Source organism: Bos taurus, chromosome 3 (genome assembly GCF_002263795.3).
Source record: "Bos taurus isolate L1 Dominette 01449 registration number 42190680 breed Hereford chromosome 3, ARS-UCD2.0, whole genome shotgun sequence".
Taxonomy (NCBI): domain Eukaryota; kingdom Metazoa; phylum Chordata; class Mammalia; order Artiodactyla; family Bovidae; genus Bos; species Bos taurus.
The window spans coordinates 101,215,569-101,231,324 of record NC_037330.1 but is presented as its reverse complement, the minus strand read 5'-3'; the positions used below and the strand labels follow the sequence as shown (position 1 = coordinate 101,231,324).

The window sequence follows — 15,756 nt, the reverse complement described above, 5'->3', positions numbered from 1 at the left end:
GTCAGTCCAGTGAGTTCCCTGATCACAGAATTTTAAATAGCACTCCCTTCCATGCCATATCTTTTGCCCCTGTTTTTTTTCCTTATTTGGCATAAATTTTGTTTATTTGCTTATTTTGCACCCTCTATTAAAATATATCTCCTGGGGAAATGGGTATGTTTACTGCTGCATCTCTAGTATCTGGAAAGGCACAGCAATATACCAGTCAAATATGTACTTTAAGGAGTTCTAAAGAAAAGGTTTTATCCAATTTAAAGTGGTTGAAAAGTACTTGTCTTAAATGAGCTATAAATCAAAATTGGTTCATCAACTTGGCTAATTGCAGACTTCTGTAATTCCGACTTCTGGCTAAGCAGTTGGAAAAGGTGGACCACTAAGACCAACCCTTTAAAACCTTATGGTTGACTCTGGGGAGACCTGACCTCTGCCTTCCCACCCAGTGATCTGGCAACACATGGTCATTAGCTGATGCTCTGAGAGCTGTGTGTTGGGCGTGGCACAGCAACAAAAGAGCTGAATGCATCTACATCTCCACTGCTCTCCCTGATGAGCACTCAACCTGAAGCAAGGCTTCCTCTCAACCCTTCCAAAACACTTCGGGTGCCTTCTGAGTGAATGGTGACCACAAGGTGCCTTTTCTGGACAGTACAGGTTTGTCAACCAAGGCTGAGAAAAGTTCACCATCCCGTCACTCAGCAGGAAAGTAGAACCCAGCATTGTGATCCTGTCAACAATGCCAGAGGCTGCATGTCCTCAAGCTCTCCCTACATTCGCCATGCCTCCCATTTTTGAGTTTTGGTGGTTGTTTTCCCTTGGCTTTAGCATTCAGCTTTGGCATTTACCAATTGTTTAGAAGGCAGGAATCTTAGAGAAACTCAGTTTAGGAGCAACTCTAGTACTCTGTGGGGTCAGCTGAGTGCCCCAGTCTCACCACAGAGATGGACCACCTGCAGTTTTCACCCCTTAAATTGTCCTTTCTCGTTGTTTGGTGGGAACAGAGAAGGGCTTGTTCAGATGCCGCAAGTCTAGGCTGGGTGCCTTCACATCTCAGTGTCAGCTTCCAGGGCAGACTCTCAAACCCTCTCCGCCCACCGCCCCTCCGCACCAAACCCTTATCTTTAACCCACTTCAGAGTATGCCAGTTCAGTTTTAAGCAATTTTAATTACACAAATAATAAATGAATACATTCTCATTGTAAACAAATTGAACATAACATAAAGTACCCAGTACACACTTTGGCCCCTCTTCGGGGTGAGGTTATCAGAATAAGGTATATTCTAAACATATTTTTATGTGACCCTGGGGGCAGCAGCAGCATTCCCTGGAACCTATTAGAAATATGCAAATTCTTAACCTCCATCCCAGACTTAATGAATCAAATGCCAGGGGTGGTAGGTACCCAAGACTTTAACAAGCCCTTCAGTGATACTGATGCCCCCTCAAGTTTAAGAACTGGCCTAGCCCAAAATCACAGTGGAAATAAACCGCGCACCTGGGATCTAGTCCTCTGTAACTCGCCCTTGTGTCGTAGCTAAACCGCTAAGCCAAACTGGAAGCATCCTCTACCCAAATCAGGCCCTTATGCCATCGGGGGCGATCCCTAGGTGCCCGGCCTTAGGGCACGTGGGAATGCTGCTCTAATAACTCCGCAGGGCCCGCAAAGTAGGCGGGGGCGGGCCTGGGGGAGGCAGCTGGACTGCCCACCCCGGCTGGTTTGGCTCAGGGCTCCTGGGTCTCGTCCCCTGACCCTGACGCCTCCTCCTCAATGCGGTCCGCTGCCTCGATGTCGCCGCCCTCTTCGGCCCGGAAGCGCACCAGATGCGGGGTACGCGGGGCGCGGATGCGGCCGAAGTTCCGGAGGCTGATGGCTGGCGAGGGAGCGCCTACGCCCAGGAAGCGGCCGAGCAGCGGGGTCTGCGCGGTCACCGGCCGGGCTGGCCCAGGAGACGCCTCCACCTGCAGGCTCTGCTCAGGGTCGTCGCTCATGCTGCGGGCAGGCAGGAGGGCTGCGTGAGCAAGCCTCTGACAGCAGGTGGACCCGGAGGGACCGAGTCCTGGGCGCCCGGAGGGTGGGTGGGGAACTGGAGCCTGGCTACTGACTCAGGTTCTGCCTCAGCCGGCATAGGCTACTCACCGCAGGTTGAAGGTGGAGCCCAGGAAGGAAGGCCGCAGCGACTCGGCCACCGTGGCCACCGTGTAGGGCGGCTGCGCCGAGTCCTCATCCCAGTACGCGTCCTTCTCCGCGGGAGGCAGGTTCTGGTACATGTCATCCACGGAGAGCAGGGATACCTGGGAGCAGCAGGTCACAAGAATCCCCTTCTCTGCAAACCCGGACTGAGAGCTGGCAAGGAGGGAGAGCCCAACTGCCGGGAGCTGCCACCAGACCCTGAATCACCTGCAAGTTGCGGTCTATAAGCTGGTTGGTTTCAAAGTCGTCGTCATCCTCACCAAAGGGATTGATGATCTGTTCTGCCACCTGCAGGTGGTAAGAGAGTGTTTTCTGGGCTCAGAGCCCTACTTTCTAACTGCAAAGTATGGGTGGGTCCTGGGTCCATATCCCAACCCCCTGAAGTGCCCACCTTGAGCCAGCCGGCATAGAAGAAGAACTGCAGCAGAGTGGTGAGAGGCACGTACATGTCCAGGTCCCCTGCGGCTTGCCCTGGCTCCAGAGGCTCCCGAGGTGTGGCAGCCCCTGCCACTGGCTCCACAAACTGGCGGCCCACCAAGGAGAGGGCAAAGAAGGAGTATACCGCTATGGTCACCACCTGGAGGAGGGAATGCCAGGCTGAGTGGGACAGGTTAAAATGCTGTCTCTGCCCCGAGGGTCAGTGGTAGATCTAACAATTAAAGCATGTATCGGGGACTTCCCTGGGGGTGAGCTCCCAATGTAGGGGGCCCAGGTTCGATCCCTGGTCAGGGAACTAGATCTCACATTGCTGCACCTTGAGTTCGCATGTGCCAACTAAAGCTTCCCCGTGCTGCAAATAAGACCCAACCCAGCCAAATAAATAAATATTTTTAAAAAATAAATTAAAAAATAAATACAACATGTAGCAAGGTGTGGCAACACCAAATGGGAGGGGATCATCATCTTAGTGAGGGCCCAGGGAGGCTTTGAGGATGAGCCCTTGGCTATTTAGTGTCTCACTGGACTGAACTGCCCCTGGGCAGGTACCATCTCTAGTTCTCAGTGTCACACACAGCACAGGACATACAGTAGGCACTGGGAGTGGGGAGGTGAGAGGCAGTTACTTGGGTGTAGACGAGGGGGATGCTGATCCAGTCATAGTGGAAGAGCATGCTGCACTTGGCCCGGTACTTATTCAGCTCCTGGTGGAACAGCAGGAAGAGGAAGTCAGTGGAGACAGAAAGGAAGAAAGGAGAAGGGAGTCCAGTACACATTAGGCCTGGGCAAGTCTCATTCTGCTTTCAGAGGTGTTGTCAGGCTGGGGTGCCTGTGATGGAAGGCAGTTCAGCACAGTGACTGCAAGGACAGACCCTGGAGCCAGAAGTTCTGAGGATGAATCTCAGCTCCACTAGCTGTGTGACTTGGGCAAGTTTTTTTTCCACTCCTTGCCTCAGTTTCCTCACTTCCTCACACTTGCTGCGCTACATAATAGACACCATGTAGGTGTTAAGCACTGAAATTATGGTTGCTGTATGCAAAAGTAGGGGGAGGAGGGCAGATGGGCCTGTCCTAGGTCGACTCACTTCCAGGAGCAGGCAGAGAGCAATGTCATCACGGATTCGCCCATCCCTCCGGGCCTGGGCCGCCAGGTTGGTGAACCAGACGCAAGGAATCCAGTACTTATTGAAGTCAGATTTCAGGCTTTCAAACTTTTTCCTCTCTTCCTGGGACATGAAACCTGCAGAGATTGCAGAGAAAGAAATGAAGTCTCATCCTTGTCCTCTAGGACTCACCGCTCTGGGGTCCTGGAGCTCCCCCTGGTGGTCAAACCTCCCCGCCTAGGAGACCCTCCGGGCAGGTCCGGTTCAGTCCCTCCCAGGGCTCCCTGAGCGCTCACCTGCGTCCACCACATGCTCCATGGTGGGAAAGCGCTTGAGCACGCGCGTGCTGACAGAGCGCAGCACCAGCACCGACGCCAGGTTGGCGTAGCGGATGAGGGTGCGGCGCAGCAGACGGCCACGCTGGTCCACGCCGTGCACGGTGGCTGAGATGACGCACATCAGCTGGTCTGGCAGCGGGATGCTTGTGTACTGGGCCCACCAGCGGTTCACCACCATGGTCACGTAGAAACCTGGTGGCCGCCGTGGGTAGTGGGGACGGAAAGGGAAGACGGAGGGCTTGGAAGTCAGTGTGTCCTGCCGGCAACCAGAACGCCTGGTCCAAGCCGGGTGGAACCAAGGCAGAGGGAAGGACACATTGACTCCAGCACCCTGCCTCGCTTGTCAGAGGGACAGCCTCATCCTCTGATCACGCCCTGATGGACCAAACCAGGCAGGGAGGAAGAAGACTGCAGACCTCCTCAGGCAGAGGAGACATGATGGTTCAAGTCCAGGCAGTGGTTAACTCTGAGCCCTGCTTCCCATGAGGGTGTGGAGGGAAGTGTCACCTCTCTCCAGTTCCCCTGCAGGACGCAGGGGGATGTGAGGCCAGCAGCAGGCTGGGGCTGTGTTTGGAGTGAGGGTCAGGCTGATGATAGGCAGGGCCTGCTGCTGCTGCTGCTGCTCCTAAGTCGCTTCAGTTGTGTCCCACTCTTAGTGACCCCATGGACTGCAGCCTACCAGGCTCCTCTGCCCATGGGATTTTCCAGGCAAGAGTACTGGAGTGGGTTGCCATTGCCTTCTCCAAAGCAGGGCCTAGTCCTCTGGAAATCCTAGACCCAGCACACAGCTCCCATGTCTGCTGAGCCTGCTCTGGTTGACCTTCAGATGTGCCGCTGGGCTAATTCTGACCCTCAGCGCTAGCAGCCCAGCCCAAAGGTCAGGAAAGATGGCTAGGAGGCTGCAAGCGAGAACCCCTTGTCCTTTGAACTTACCCAGTACAAAGGACAAGGGGATGAGGTCCGCAGAGCGGTTGCAGTATCGGGCCACCTGAGCATACACACGCTTCTGCTCCTGGGTCAGCAGCAGCCTGGGGAAGGTCAGGTGGGGCCTGCGTTAGAGGGAGGTGGCCAACCTAGTCCCCCGCAGGCCAGCCCTGAGACCCTGCCCTCACCCTCGCACCGGTAGGTGACGCTGAGCAGAGCATACAGGGCGATGAAGAGGAGGAACTCCTTGTAGAGGAGCTTGTAGATGCTTCCCCGCCAACGGAGAAGCAGGCCAGAGAAGCCTCCGAAGCGGGCCTCTGCCACTTTGAGGGTGTAGGAGACCGTCATGGTGCTGGTGACCTGGGGCAGAAGGTCGTGAGAGCTGCCCTTGGAGCTGTCCTTCTCTCCCCATAAACCTCCTCCTTAGCCTGCCTTCTCATCACCCAGCTTAGGTCCCCAAGTAACCTCCTACAACTCTGGTCACCCCCCGACTCCAGCCTTCACCCTTTCAGTAGGAAGGAAGCAGACAAGCAGATAGAGCACACCCCCAGCCCCCTAGGACTCAGTGGCACATGGGTTAAACCAGGATGAGATGGGGCAGAGGGGAGCTGAGATCTACATCCTCTCCTGCCTGAGGCTGCCCCAAGCTCCTCTTCCACTTGCAGGACTAGGAGGAACCCCTGAACTGCTGAGGACAGGAGACTCAACTGTAGCCCAGCCCCACACACCGTGGGGTCTTGCTCTCGAAGCTGATAGTTGGTCTCTCAAGGCACAGGGCACTCTGACCCCCATCCCACACCTACCTACCTGCTCTGGACAGCAGCCTGTGCCGAGGAAGGGGAACTGAGCTAGGCTTCACCCCACAACACTTAAGTACCTCCTGGGTCCATAAAGTTTGGTCGGACTGAGGTTATCATTGATGGATTGAGGCTGTCACCCGACTTCCCCTGGTGCTGGGAACTGGCTGTGTCTTCCTGTGCCTGCAGGGCTGGGCTGGCCTTTGAGTGCTATAAATGCCTCTGCATTGACCCCACAGCTCACACCATATCCTTGGAGCCAAGGTGACAGAACTGACTGTCCCACGCTCCAGGTGAAAAGACAGATGCATGATAAAGTGTCATAACAGCTGCTGATGGCAGGGCACTGACTAAGTGGCAGGCACTGTGCCAGAGCACCAGTCCATCAAATCTCTGGCCTGTCCTGGGAAGCTCCCTCCCCACGCTGTGAGCTGGTTCTCCCTGCAAGTGGTTCCTGAAGAGAGGAAGCATGGAGAGGTGGTTAGGAACGTAAGTTTGCGAGGCCGACACACCTGGGGTTGAATTCTGCCTCTCTGTGGCTTTGTCCAAGATACCTAATCTCTCTAACTTCAGTTTGCTCCTCTGTAAAACAGTATCAATAACCCCTTCCTCACAAGGCAGTGGGGAATATTCAGAGCAAGAATGCCCGGAGCCTGGAGCATGCAGGCGTTCATCCTGGGCCAGTGAAAAGCCAGCCTTTTCCCTTTGGTTTCCACCTACTGGTCCACTGTTGCTTCTCAGAACCTGGGATGCCTGGCTGGCCTCTCCCCAAGCCAAACAGTGCCAGGTCCTGGCTTTTAACGTGGCCTATGAGATGCCCCCACTTCCACCTGCTGTCATCAGCCTCTGACCTCGCTCCTTTTCACTGCTCCTTTGAGGTCCTCTCTCGAATCAGTTAGTCATACCGCCCTAAAATCTTCTACAAAGAGGTCTCCCCTCCAGCCCACAAGACCTTGGACAGGATTACGTCTGACTCATCTCAATAAAGCTGAGGACTTGAACCCAGGCAGGCTTTTCTTTTCTCTTTCTTTCTATTTTATTAAAAAATTTTTAAAATTAGAATACAGTTGATTTACAATGTAGTGTTTCTGCTGTACAGCCAAGTGAATCATTTATGCATATATCCACTTTTAATTAGATTCTTTTCCCATATAGGCCATTACAGAGTACTGAGTTCCTTGTGCTATACAGCAGGTCCTTATTAGTTATCTACTTTATATATAGTAGTGTATATATATCAATCTCAGTCTCCCAATTTATATCCCTCCACCTTCTCCCCCCATAACTAAAAGTTTGTTTTCTACATCTGTGATTCTATTTCTGTTTTGTAAATAAGTTCTTTTATACCATTTTTTTAGACTCCATATATATGTGGTATCATATATTTGTCTTTCTCTGACTTCACTCAGCATGAGAATCTCTAGGTCCATCCATGTCATTATTTCATTTTTTATGGCTAAGTAATATTCCATTGTATATATATATATACACCACATCTTCTTTATCCATTCCTCTGATGAACATTTAGGTTACTTCCATGTCTTGACTATTGTAAACAGTGCTGCTGTGAACACTGGGATTTGAGAGTTGGACTGTGAAGAAAGCTGAGCGCCGAAGAATTGATGCTTTTGAACTGTGGTGTTGGAGAAGACTCTTGAGAGTCCCTTGGACTGCAAGGAGATCCAACCAGTCCATCCTAAAGGAGATCAGTCCTGGGTGTTCATTGGAAGGACTGATGTTGAAGCTGAAACTCTAATACTTTGGCCTCCTCATGCAAAGAATTGACTCATTGGTAAAAACCCTAATGCTGGGAAGGATTGGGGGCAGGAGGAGAAGGGGACGACAGAGGATGAGATGGCTGGATGGCATCACTGACTTGATGGACATGAGTTTGGGTGAACTCCGGGAGTTGGTGATGGACAGGGAGGCCTGGCGTGCTGCAATTCATGGGGTCGAAAAGAGTCGGACACGACTGAGCGACTGAACTGAACTGAACACTGGGGTGCAGGCATCTTTTAACCTGAAAGACATCTGGTCCCTCTCCCCACTTTTTGTGAGAAACTCCCTGAATGAGCAAGGTCTGAGAGCCAACCCATGGCCTGACAAGTTATGTTCTCCTTCCCAGGCTCAGGGAAGGTGTGCATATGTAGAAAGAACAGGACTCTGTGTGTGTGTTTGTCCTGGAGGTCTGGAAAACCCACGAGCTGACCTGCAAAAGGGCAAGATACCAGTTCTGGGGCCTTAACCCCCCTGGCCCTGCAGCCCCTTCCCACGCTCTGATCTGTGGCTTTCCTAAAGCATTCTGGACTGCTTCTCTTAAAGAGTCTCTGGTACCTGGAGAGCTCAGGCCCTGAGGTCCTATCACTTCTCTGACAGTGCTTCCAATTGGCTGTATTTTAGTCCTTAGCTCCCATCCCCATCTGAGGCTCTCTCACATCTGCCTGTTACCCAACTCTCTGGATCCCTGGCCTGTGCATTTCCCACAGAGCCATGGGTAAAGGTACAGAACCTGAAGCCTTGCCCCAGGAGGGAGCAGTCCCCAGGCCCCACCCTGCCCCTCCTTCCTGAGTCACTTTATCTCCCTTCCCAGTTGCTGACAGGTCCCTTTGGTTTATGGTCAAGGAGAGGGAACCACTCCACCTGTAAATCATTTTCCCCACCCTTCTTTATCCTCCCCTAGCTCTTGCCCCTCCCTCTCTTCTGGTCCTAACCACCAGTGCCCCCTCCCCTCACAGCTGAAAGCTGATATATGACTTGGCAGTTTATTGCATGGAGTCTGGAGCCAGACTGCCTAGATAAATTTTTTTAAGAGCACATTTTATACATTTATTTATTTTGTTGTTCAGTTGTTAAGTCGTATCCAACTCTTTGTGACCCCTTGGACTGCAGTGCAACAGGCTTCCCTGTCCTTCACTATCTCCTACAGTTTGCCCAACTCTTGTCCATTGAGTCAATATTTATTTATGTATCTGGCTGCTCCGGGTGTTTGTTGCAGCATGCGGGACCTTCAGTTGCAGCATGTGAATTCTTAGTTGTAATATATAGGGTCTAGTTCCCTGACCAGGAATCAAACCCAGGCCCCGTGTGTTGGGAGCATAGAATCTTAGCCACTGAACCACCAGGGAAGTCCCTGCCCATATTTTTAAATCCAGACACCACAGTAAACTACCTTTGTGACCTTGTTCTTAAGCAAACTGTTTAACCTCTGTCCTTAATTTCCCTGTGGGGAAACAAATACCTATCTCACACAGTTGTTGTGACTATCAAATGAATTAATATTTATGCAGTGCTTGGTAAGCATGAAATGCTCCTGTAGGTATTAACTTCTCCTTTCTGGTGCAGGTCTTGTACTTCCACATCTGCCCCTGCAAGGACACCTGAGATCTTCTTGTTGCTGAATCCAGTAGGCCTCTCCTGAGTCCTCACCTTACTTGGTATCTTTCACTCTTTTTTTAAATTTTATATATTTACTTGGCCACACAGACATGTGGAATCTTAGTTCCCCGACCAGGAATCAAACCTGTGTCCACTTCATTGGAAGTGCAGAGTCTTAACCACTGGATCACCAGAGAAGTCCTGCATCTTTCATTCTTGAAAGACTCCCTTGACCTCTGTGACTTGATACTGTCAAGAGATTCTGACTCTGAACTGCCAAGGGGTAGGCATTTGGGATAGGTGTTCAAATAGGAGCAGCAAGCCTGAGAGCATCCTCTGGAAGATGGAGACTCAGAGAACTCAGAAAAACCTCAGCTTGGTCAGAGGTTGTGAGCATCTTGTGGGGAGGAGAAAGGGCACTAGTAAGAGGGACTGAGAGATGAGTAGAGTAGGACAGATGCAAGGACAGAGAACTAGTGACTCCCAGAAGAGTCAGGCAGGGGAATTCGCTGGCAGTCCAGAGGTTACATTTCCACTGCTGGGGGCACAGATTTGATCCCTGATTGAGGAACTAAGATCCTGCATGCCATGCGGCCAAAGAATAAATTAAAAAGTCATGCAGTGGTGAATAGTGGAGTCAGGCATCTTGGGTTCAGATCTTGGCTCTGCCCCTTAACCTTGGGCAAGAGGCTTAACCCCATGAGCCTCAGTTTCCTCATCTGTGAAATGTAGATAATAATTCCATCATAAGGTTACTGTGAGAAGTCCAGAAGATAAATGCTGAGCCCTGTGCCTGGTTTGTGGCAGTGTATAAGACCCATTAATGGCAGCTTATGTGACACTGAAGGAGGAGGCAGAGTAGGCTGGCAGGCCCTTCAGTTACAGCATCCAGGAGGATGTCCTCTTGATGCCTGGGCTCCCAGAGGAGGGCGCCAGAACCTTGTTATCCTTCCAAGGGGAGGAGACAGTATGCCACCCCAAAATGCGCCACGTTGGCATATTGGTTACTTTGAGCTAAATAGGCACTTGAAAAATTGCAAATGCAGGGAGAGGCTTTCTCTGAACTCACCTTATCTGCCTGAAGAGGGAGCCTCCAAAGAAACTCAATCATCACAAATCCCCTTTCTGGGAGTTTCATCTCATATCACAGGAAGTCTATATCACATCCAGACCAACTTTGTCATAAACTGTCATATCTCCCACCCATTCTTCTAAGGGCCCATACCTCTTTCCTGTAAATTATTTACTCTCCCCTAAGAGGCCTACATTCCCCTACCCCTTTCTCTATTCAGTTGGTATTTAAACCTCAATTCTAAGCCACATGGAGGAGTTATTCATTTTCCCCTGGAATATCCCCCATGTATAGGTTTCCCATACTGTTCATGGGGTTCTCAAGGCAAGAATACTGAAGTGGTTTGCCACTCCCTTCTCCAGTGGACCACATTTTGTCAGAACTCTCCACCACAATCCGTCCACCTTGGGTGACCCTACATGGCATGACTCATAACTTCACTGAGTTAGACAAGGCTGTGGTCCACTTGATCAGTTTGATCAGTTTTCTGTACTTGTGGTTTTCACAATCTGGTTTCTGTCTGTCCTCTGATGGGTAAGGATAAGAGGCTTATGAAAGCTTCCTGATGGGGGAAACTGATTGTGGAAGAAACTGGGTCTTGTTCTGATGGGCGGGGCCATGCTCCAAAAATCTTTAATCCAATTTTCTGTTTATGGACAGGGTTGTGTTCCTTCCCTATTGTTTGACCTGAGACCAAACTATGGTGGAGGTAATGAAGAAAATGGCGACCTCCTTCAAAAGGTCCCATGCAGGCATTGCGCACTCAGTGCCCCCAACCTTGCAGCAGGCCACAACCCACGCCTCCACCGGAGACTCCAGGACACTCACAGGCAAGTCTAGGTCAGTCTCTTGTGAGGTCACTGCTCCCTTCTCTTGGGTCCTGGTGTATGCAAGGTTTTGTTTGTGCCCTTCAAGAGTCTGTTTCCCCAGTCCTATGTAAGTTCTGGCAGCTCTAGGGTGGGGCTAATGACGACCTCCTCCAAGAGGGCTTATGCCACACCCAGGTCTGCTGCACCCAGAGCCCCTGCCCCTGCAGGGCTGCTGCTGACCCGTACCTCCACAGGAGACACTCAGACACTCAAGGCAGGTCTGGCTCAGTCTGTGTGGGGTCTCCTGGTGTGCACAGGTTTTGCTTGAGCCCTCCAAGCATCTCTGGTGGGTATGGGATTTGATTCTAAACGTGACTTTGCCTCTCCTACCATCTTGTTGGGGCTTCTCCTTTGCCCTCAGATGTGGAGTATCCTTTTTTTTTTAGTGGGATCCAACATTCACCTATGCAATATTGCTCTTTACAGCATCGGACCTTGCTTCTATCACCAGTCACATCCATAGCTGGGTATTGTTTTTGCTTTGACTCCATCCCTTCATTCTTTCTGTATTTATTTCTCCACTGATCTCCAGTAGCATACTGGGCACCTACTGACCTGGGGAGTTCCTCTTTCAGTATCCTATCATTTTGCCTTTTCATACTGTTCATGGGGTTCTCAAGGCAACAATACTGAAGTGGTTTGCCATTCCCTTCTCCAGTGGACCACATTCTGTTAGACCTCTCCACCATGACCCGCCCGTCTTGGGTTGCCCCACGGGCATGGCTTAGTTTCATTGAGTTAGACAAGGCTGTGGTCCTAGTGTGATTAGATTGACTAGTCTTCTGTGAGTATGATTTCAGTATGTCTGCCCTCTGATGCCCTCTTGCAACACCGACCATCTTTAGAAAAGGCAGAGGAACCAGAGATCAAATTGCCAACATCCGCTGGATCATGGAAAAAGCAAGAGAGTTCCAGAAAAACATCTATTTCTGCTTTATTGACTATGCCAAAGCCTTTGACTGTGTGGATCACAATAAACTGTGGAAAATTCTGAAAGAGATGGGAATACCAGACCACCTGACCTGCCTCTTGAGAAATCTGTATGCAGGTCAGGAAGCAACAATTAGAACTGGACATGGAACAACAGACTGGTTCCAAATAGGAAAAGGAGTATGTCAAGGCTGTATATTATCACCCTGCTTATTTAACTTCTTTGTAGAGTACATCATGAGAAACGCTGGACTGGAAGAAACACAAGCTGGAATCAAGATTGCTGGGAGAAATATCAATAACCTCAGATATGCAGATGACACCACCCTTATGGCAGAAAGTGAAGAGAACTAAAAAGCCTCTTGATGAAAGTGAAAGTGGAGAGTGAAAAAGTTGGCTTAAAGTTCAACATTCAGAAAATGAAGATCATGGCATCCGGTCCCATCACTTCATGGGAAATAGATGGGGAAACAGTGGAAACAGTGTCAGACTTTATTTTTGGGGGCTCCAAAATCACTGCAGATGGTGACTGCAGCCATGAAATTAAAAGACGCTTACTCCTTGGAAGGAAAGTTATGACCAACCTAGATAGCCTATTCAAAAGCAGAGACATTACTTTGCCAACAAAGGTTCGTCTAGTCAAGGCTATGGTTTTTCCTGTGGTCATGTATGGATGTGAGAGTTGGACTGTGAAGAAGGCTGAGTGCCGAAGAATTGATGCTTTTGAACTGTGGTGTTGGAGAAGACTCTCGAGAGTCCCTTGGACTGCAAGGAGATCCAACCAGTCCATTCTGAAGGAGATCAGCCCTGGGATTTCTTTGGAGGGAATGATGCTGAAGCTGAAACTCCAGTACTTTGGCCACCTCATGTGAAGAGTTGACTCACTGGAAAAGACTCTGATGCTGGGAGGGATTGGGGGCAAGAGGAGAAGGGGATGACAGAGGATGAGATGGCTGGATGGCATCACTGACTCGATGGACGTGAGTCTGAGTGAACTCCGGGAGCTGGTGATGGCGTGCTGCGATTCATGGGGTCACAAAGAGTCGGACACGATTGAGTGACTGAACTGAACTGAACATTCTCCTGTCAATGAGTGAAGAAGTTGGCTTAAAATTCAACATTCAGAAAACTAAGATCATGGCATCTGGTCTCATCACTTCATGGAAAATAGATGGGGAAACATTTTTTTGGTCTCCAAAATCACTGCAGATGGTGACTGCAGCCTTGAAATTAAAAGACAGTTGCTCCTTGGAAGAAAAGCTACGACCAACCTAGACAGCATAGTAAAAAGTGGAGACATTACTTTGCTGACAAAGGTCCGTCTAGTCAAAGCTATGATTTTCCCAGTAGTCATGTATGGATGTGAGAGTTGGACTATAAAGAAAGCTGGGTGCTGAAGAATTGATGCTTGTGAACTGTGGTATTGGAGAAGACTCTTGAGAGTCCCTTGGACTGCAAGGAGATCCAACCAGCCAATTCTAAAGGAAATCAGACCTGAACATTAATTGGGAGGACTGATGCTGAAGCTGAAATTCCAATACTTTGGCCACCTGAGACTCATTGGAAGAGACCCTGATGCTGGGAAAGATTGAAGGCAGGAGGAGAAGGGGACGACAGAGGTTGAGATGGTCTTTCCCCAGTCGCATCACCGACTCAATGGACATCAGTTTGAGCAAGCTCCAGGAGTTGGTGAAGGACAGGGAAGCCTGGCGTACTGTAGTCCATGGGGTCGCAAAGAGTTGGACACGACTGAGCGACTGAACTGATGGGCTTCCCAGGCAGCGCTAGTGGTAAAGAACCTGCCTGCCAATGCAGGAGATGTAAAAGACACGGTTCAATCCTTGGTCAGGAAGATTCCTTGGAGAAGGGCATGGCAACCCACTCCAGTATTCTTGTCTGGAGAATCCCATGGACAGAGGAGCCTGGTGGGCTACAGTTCATAGGGTCATAAAGAGTTGGACACCACTGAAGCAACTTAGCATGCACGCACATCCCACATGTATACAGAAGCTCTGCATGTTAATAAACTTGCTTTTGGGGACTTCCCTGGTGGTTCAGTTGTTAAGAATCTGCCTTCCAATGCAGGTTCGATCCCTGGTTGGGGAACTAAGATCCCACATGCCACGGGGCAACTAAGCCTGTGTTTTGCAGCTAGAGAAAAGCCCACACTGCAATGAAGACGTAGTTCAGCCAAAAAAAAAAAGAAAGTTTTTAATTAAAATAAAATAATCCTTTAAAAAAATACATAAACTTGCTTTTTGTTTTTTTGTACTTGTTGTTAATCTCTTTGTTGAAGAGTCCTGTTTGGGTTAGTTTGATTTGGGAATCCAACTTTAGATACTGTAGTTAAGCCAGAAAAGATAAGAATGAGTAAGTCATAAGTAAAGACTAGGGGAAAAGTATTCCGGGCAGAGGGAATAAATGTGCAAAGGCTCAGAGGCAGGAACAGTTCTATTATGTGTGAGAAAGACAGAGAGAAGGCCTCTCTGACTGCAGCAAAGCAGGCAAGAGGAGATTGTTTAGAGAGGTCGACAGGGCCTGACTATGGGGAACTTTATAGACCATCTCAAGGATTCTGAATTTCATTCTCAGACTAAAGGGACACCCCTGAAGAGTTACTTGTAAGAAATGTACCAACTAATAAGATGATAATAATAAAGGAAACTCTGTGTGTGTGTGAGGGGGGCATGTGGGAGAGTATATGGCAACTCTGCCCTACCTGCTCAATTTTTCTGAAAAATCCAAAACCATTCTTAAAAAAATAAAGCCTACCAATAAAAAATACAAAACTGAAAATAAAGAGCCCTGTATGAAAACCTAAGATGGGGAGAGTTTTGACTTCTGCTAACCCCCAGTACCTTAGAATGTGACTATATTTGGAGATAGGACCTTTAAAGAGATAAGTAGGTTAAAACAAGGTCCTCAGGTAGACCCTAATCTTATCTGACTGATGTCTTTAAGAGAAGATGTGATTAGGACACACAGAAAAAGATCATGTGGACTTCCCTGTGGTTCAGACAAGAGTCTACACTGCTATTGCTGTGGGCACTGGTTCAATCCCAAGGAGGGGAAAAAAGGGAGACTGCCATTTACAAACCAAGAGAGGCCTCAGAAGAAATCAACCTTGTCAATACCTTGATCTTGACCTTCCAGCCTCTGGAAGTATGAGAAAATAAATTTCTGTTGTGTAAGTCACCTAGTCTGTAGTAATGTTGTTATGACAACCCTAGAAAACTCATACAAAGGCATTTTGGTTTAGTTTCCAAAACAAAATGGCAATATCGAATAGCTTTATCAAACTATACATCCTCAGCCCCATTTCCCCTTTGGATTTGCTTTTCCTGGCCTTACCTCTACCATCTCCCCATCTGGAAAAGTGTTGACCTATAGAATAAAGACCAAACTCCTGAGGATGGCACTTAAGGCCTTCCTGCCCACCCCCTCTCTCTCTCCCTCTCGTTCATCTGAGCTACTAATATTTCTCCACGTTTCAGGCTGGTTTGGTTCTCCATTCAGGGGACATGGAAGACAAAGTTAGAGAAGTAGACTTTTGTGGGCCTGGTGAGGGATGGGATGGGATGGTCATATGGTGGGAAGATGAAATGGAGACCAGGAAGGTGCTGCAGCAGTAATCCTGATTTGAGAGACTATGACCCAGATTAGGGTGCTTGGGGAACATGGAGTGAACTGCATAGATTTCAGAGATATTTGGGAGATAAAA

The 15,756-nt window shown here is 49.4% G+C and overlaps 1 protein-coding gene and 1 long non-coding RNA gene across 3 annotated transcripts; one reads left to right on the top strand and one right to left on the bottom strand.

The window, feature by feature from the left end:
* Positions 1–1,142: 1,142 nt before the first annotated feature.
* Positions 1,143–5,844, bottom strand: BEST4 (bestrophin 4). 2 transcript variants are annotated; one of them, XM_005204695.5, is made up of 10 exons: positions 5,800–5,844; positions 5,189–5,352; positions 5,002–5,096; positions 4,027–4,260; positions 3,713–3,867; positions 3,254–3,331; positions 2,581–2,766; positions 2,397–2,477; positions 2,136–2,290; positions 1,143–1,988 (listed from the first exon to the last, which is right to left on the bottom strand). In XM_005204695.5, the coding sequence occupies exons 2-10, from the start codon at positions 5,338–5,340 to the stop codon at positions 1,721–1,723; spliced, it is 1,404 nt and encodes a 467-aa protein (XP_005204752.2). In that variant the 5' UTR covers positions 5,341–5,352; positions 5,800–5,844; the 3' UTR covers positions 1,143–1,720. The 2 variants fall into 2 exon arrangements, with proteins under 2 accessions (XP_005204752.2, NP_001192608.2); NM_001205679.2 differs by lacking the exon at positions 5,800–5,844 and having other exon boundaries at positions 1,687–1,988; positions 5,189–5,340.
* Positions 5,845–7,285: 1,441 nt separating this feature from the next.
* LOC112446023 (uncharacterized) lies at positions 7,286–12,936 on the top strand. The gene is made up of 3 exons (XR_003034076.2): positions 7,286–7,581; positions 9,132–9,223; positions 10,897–12,936. It is a non-coding gene; the product is annotated as an uncharacterized lncRNA (long non-coding RNA).
* Positions 12,937–15,756: the final 2,820 nt, after the last annotated feature.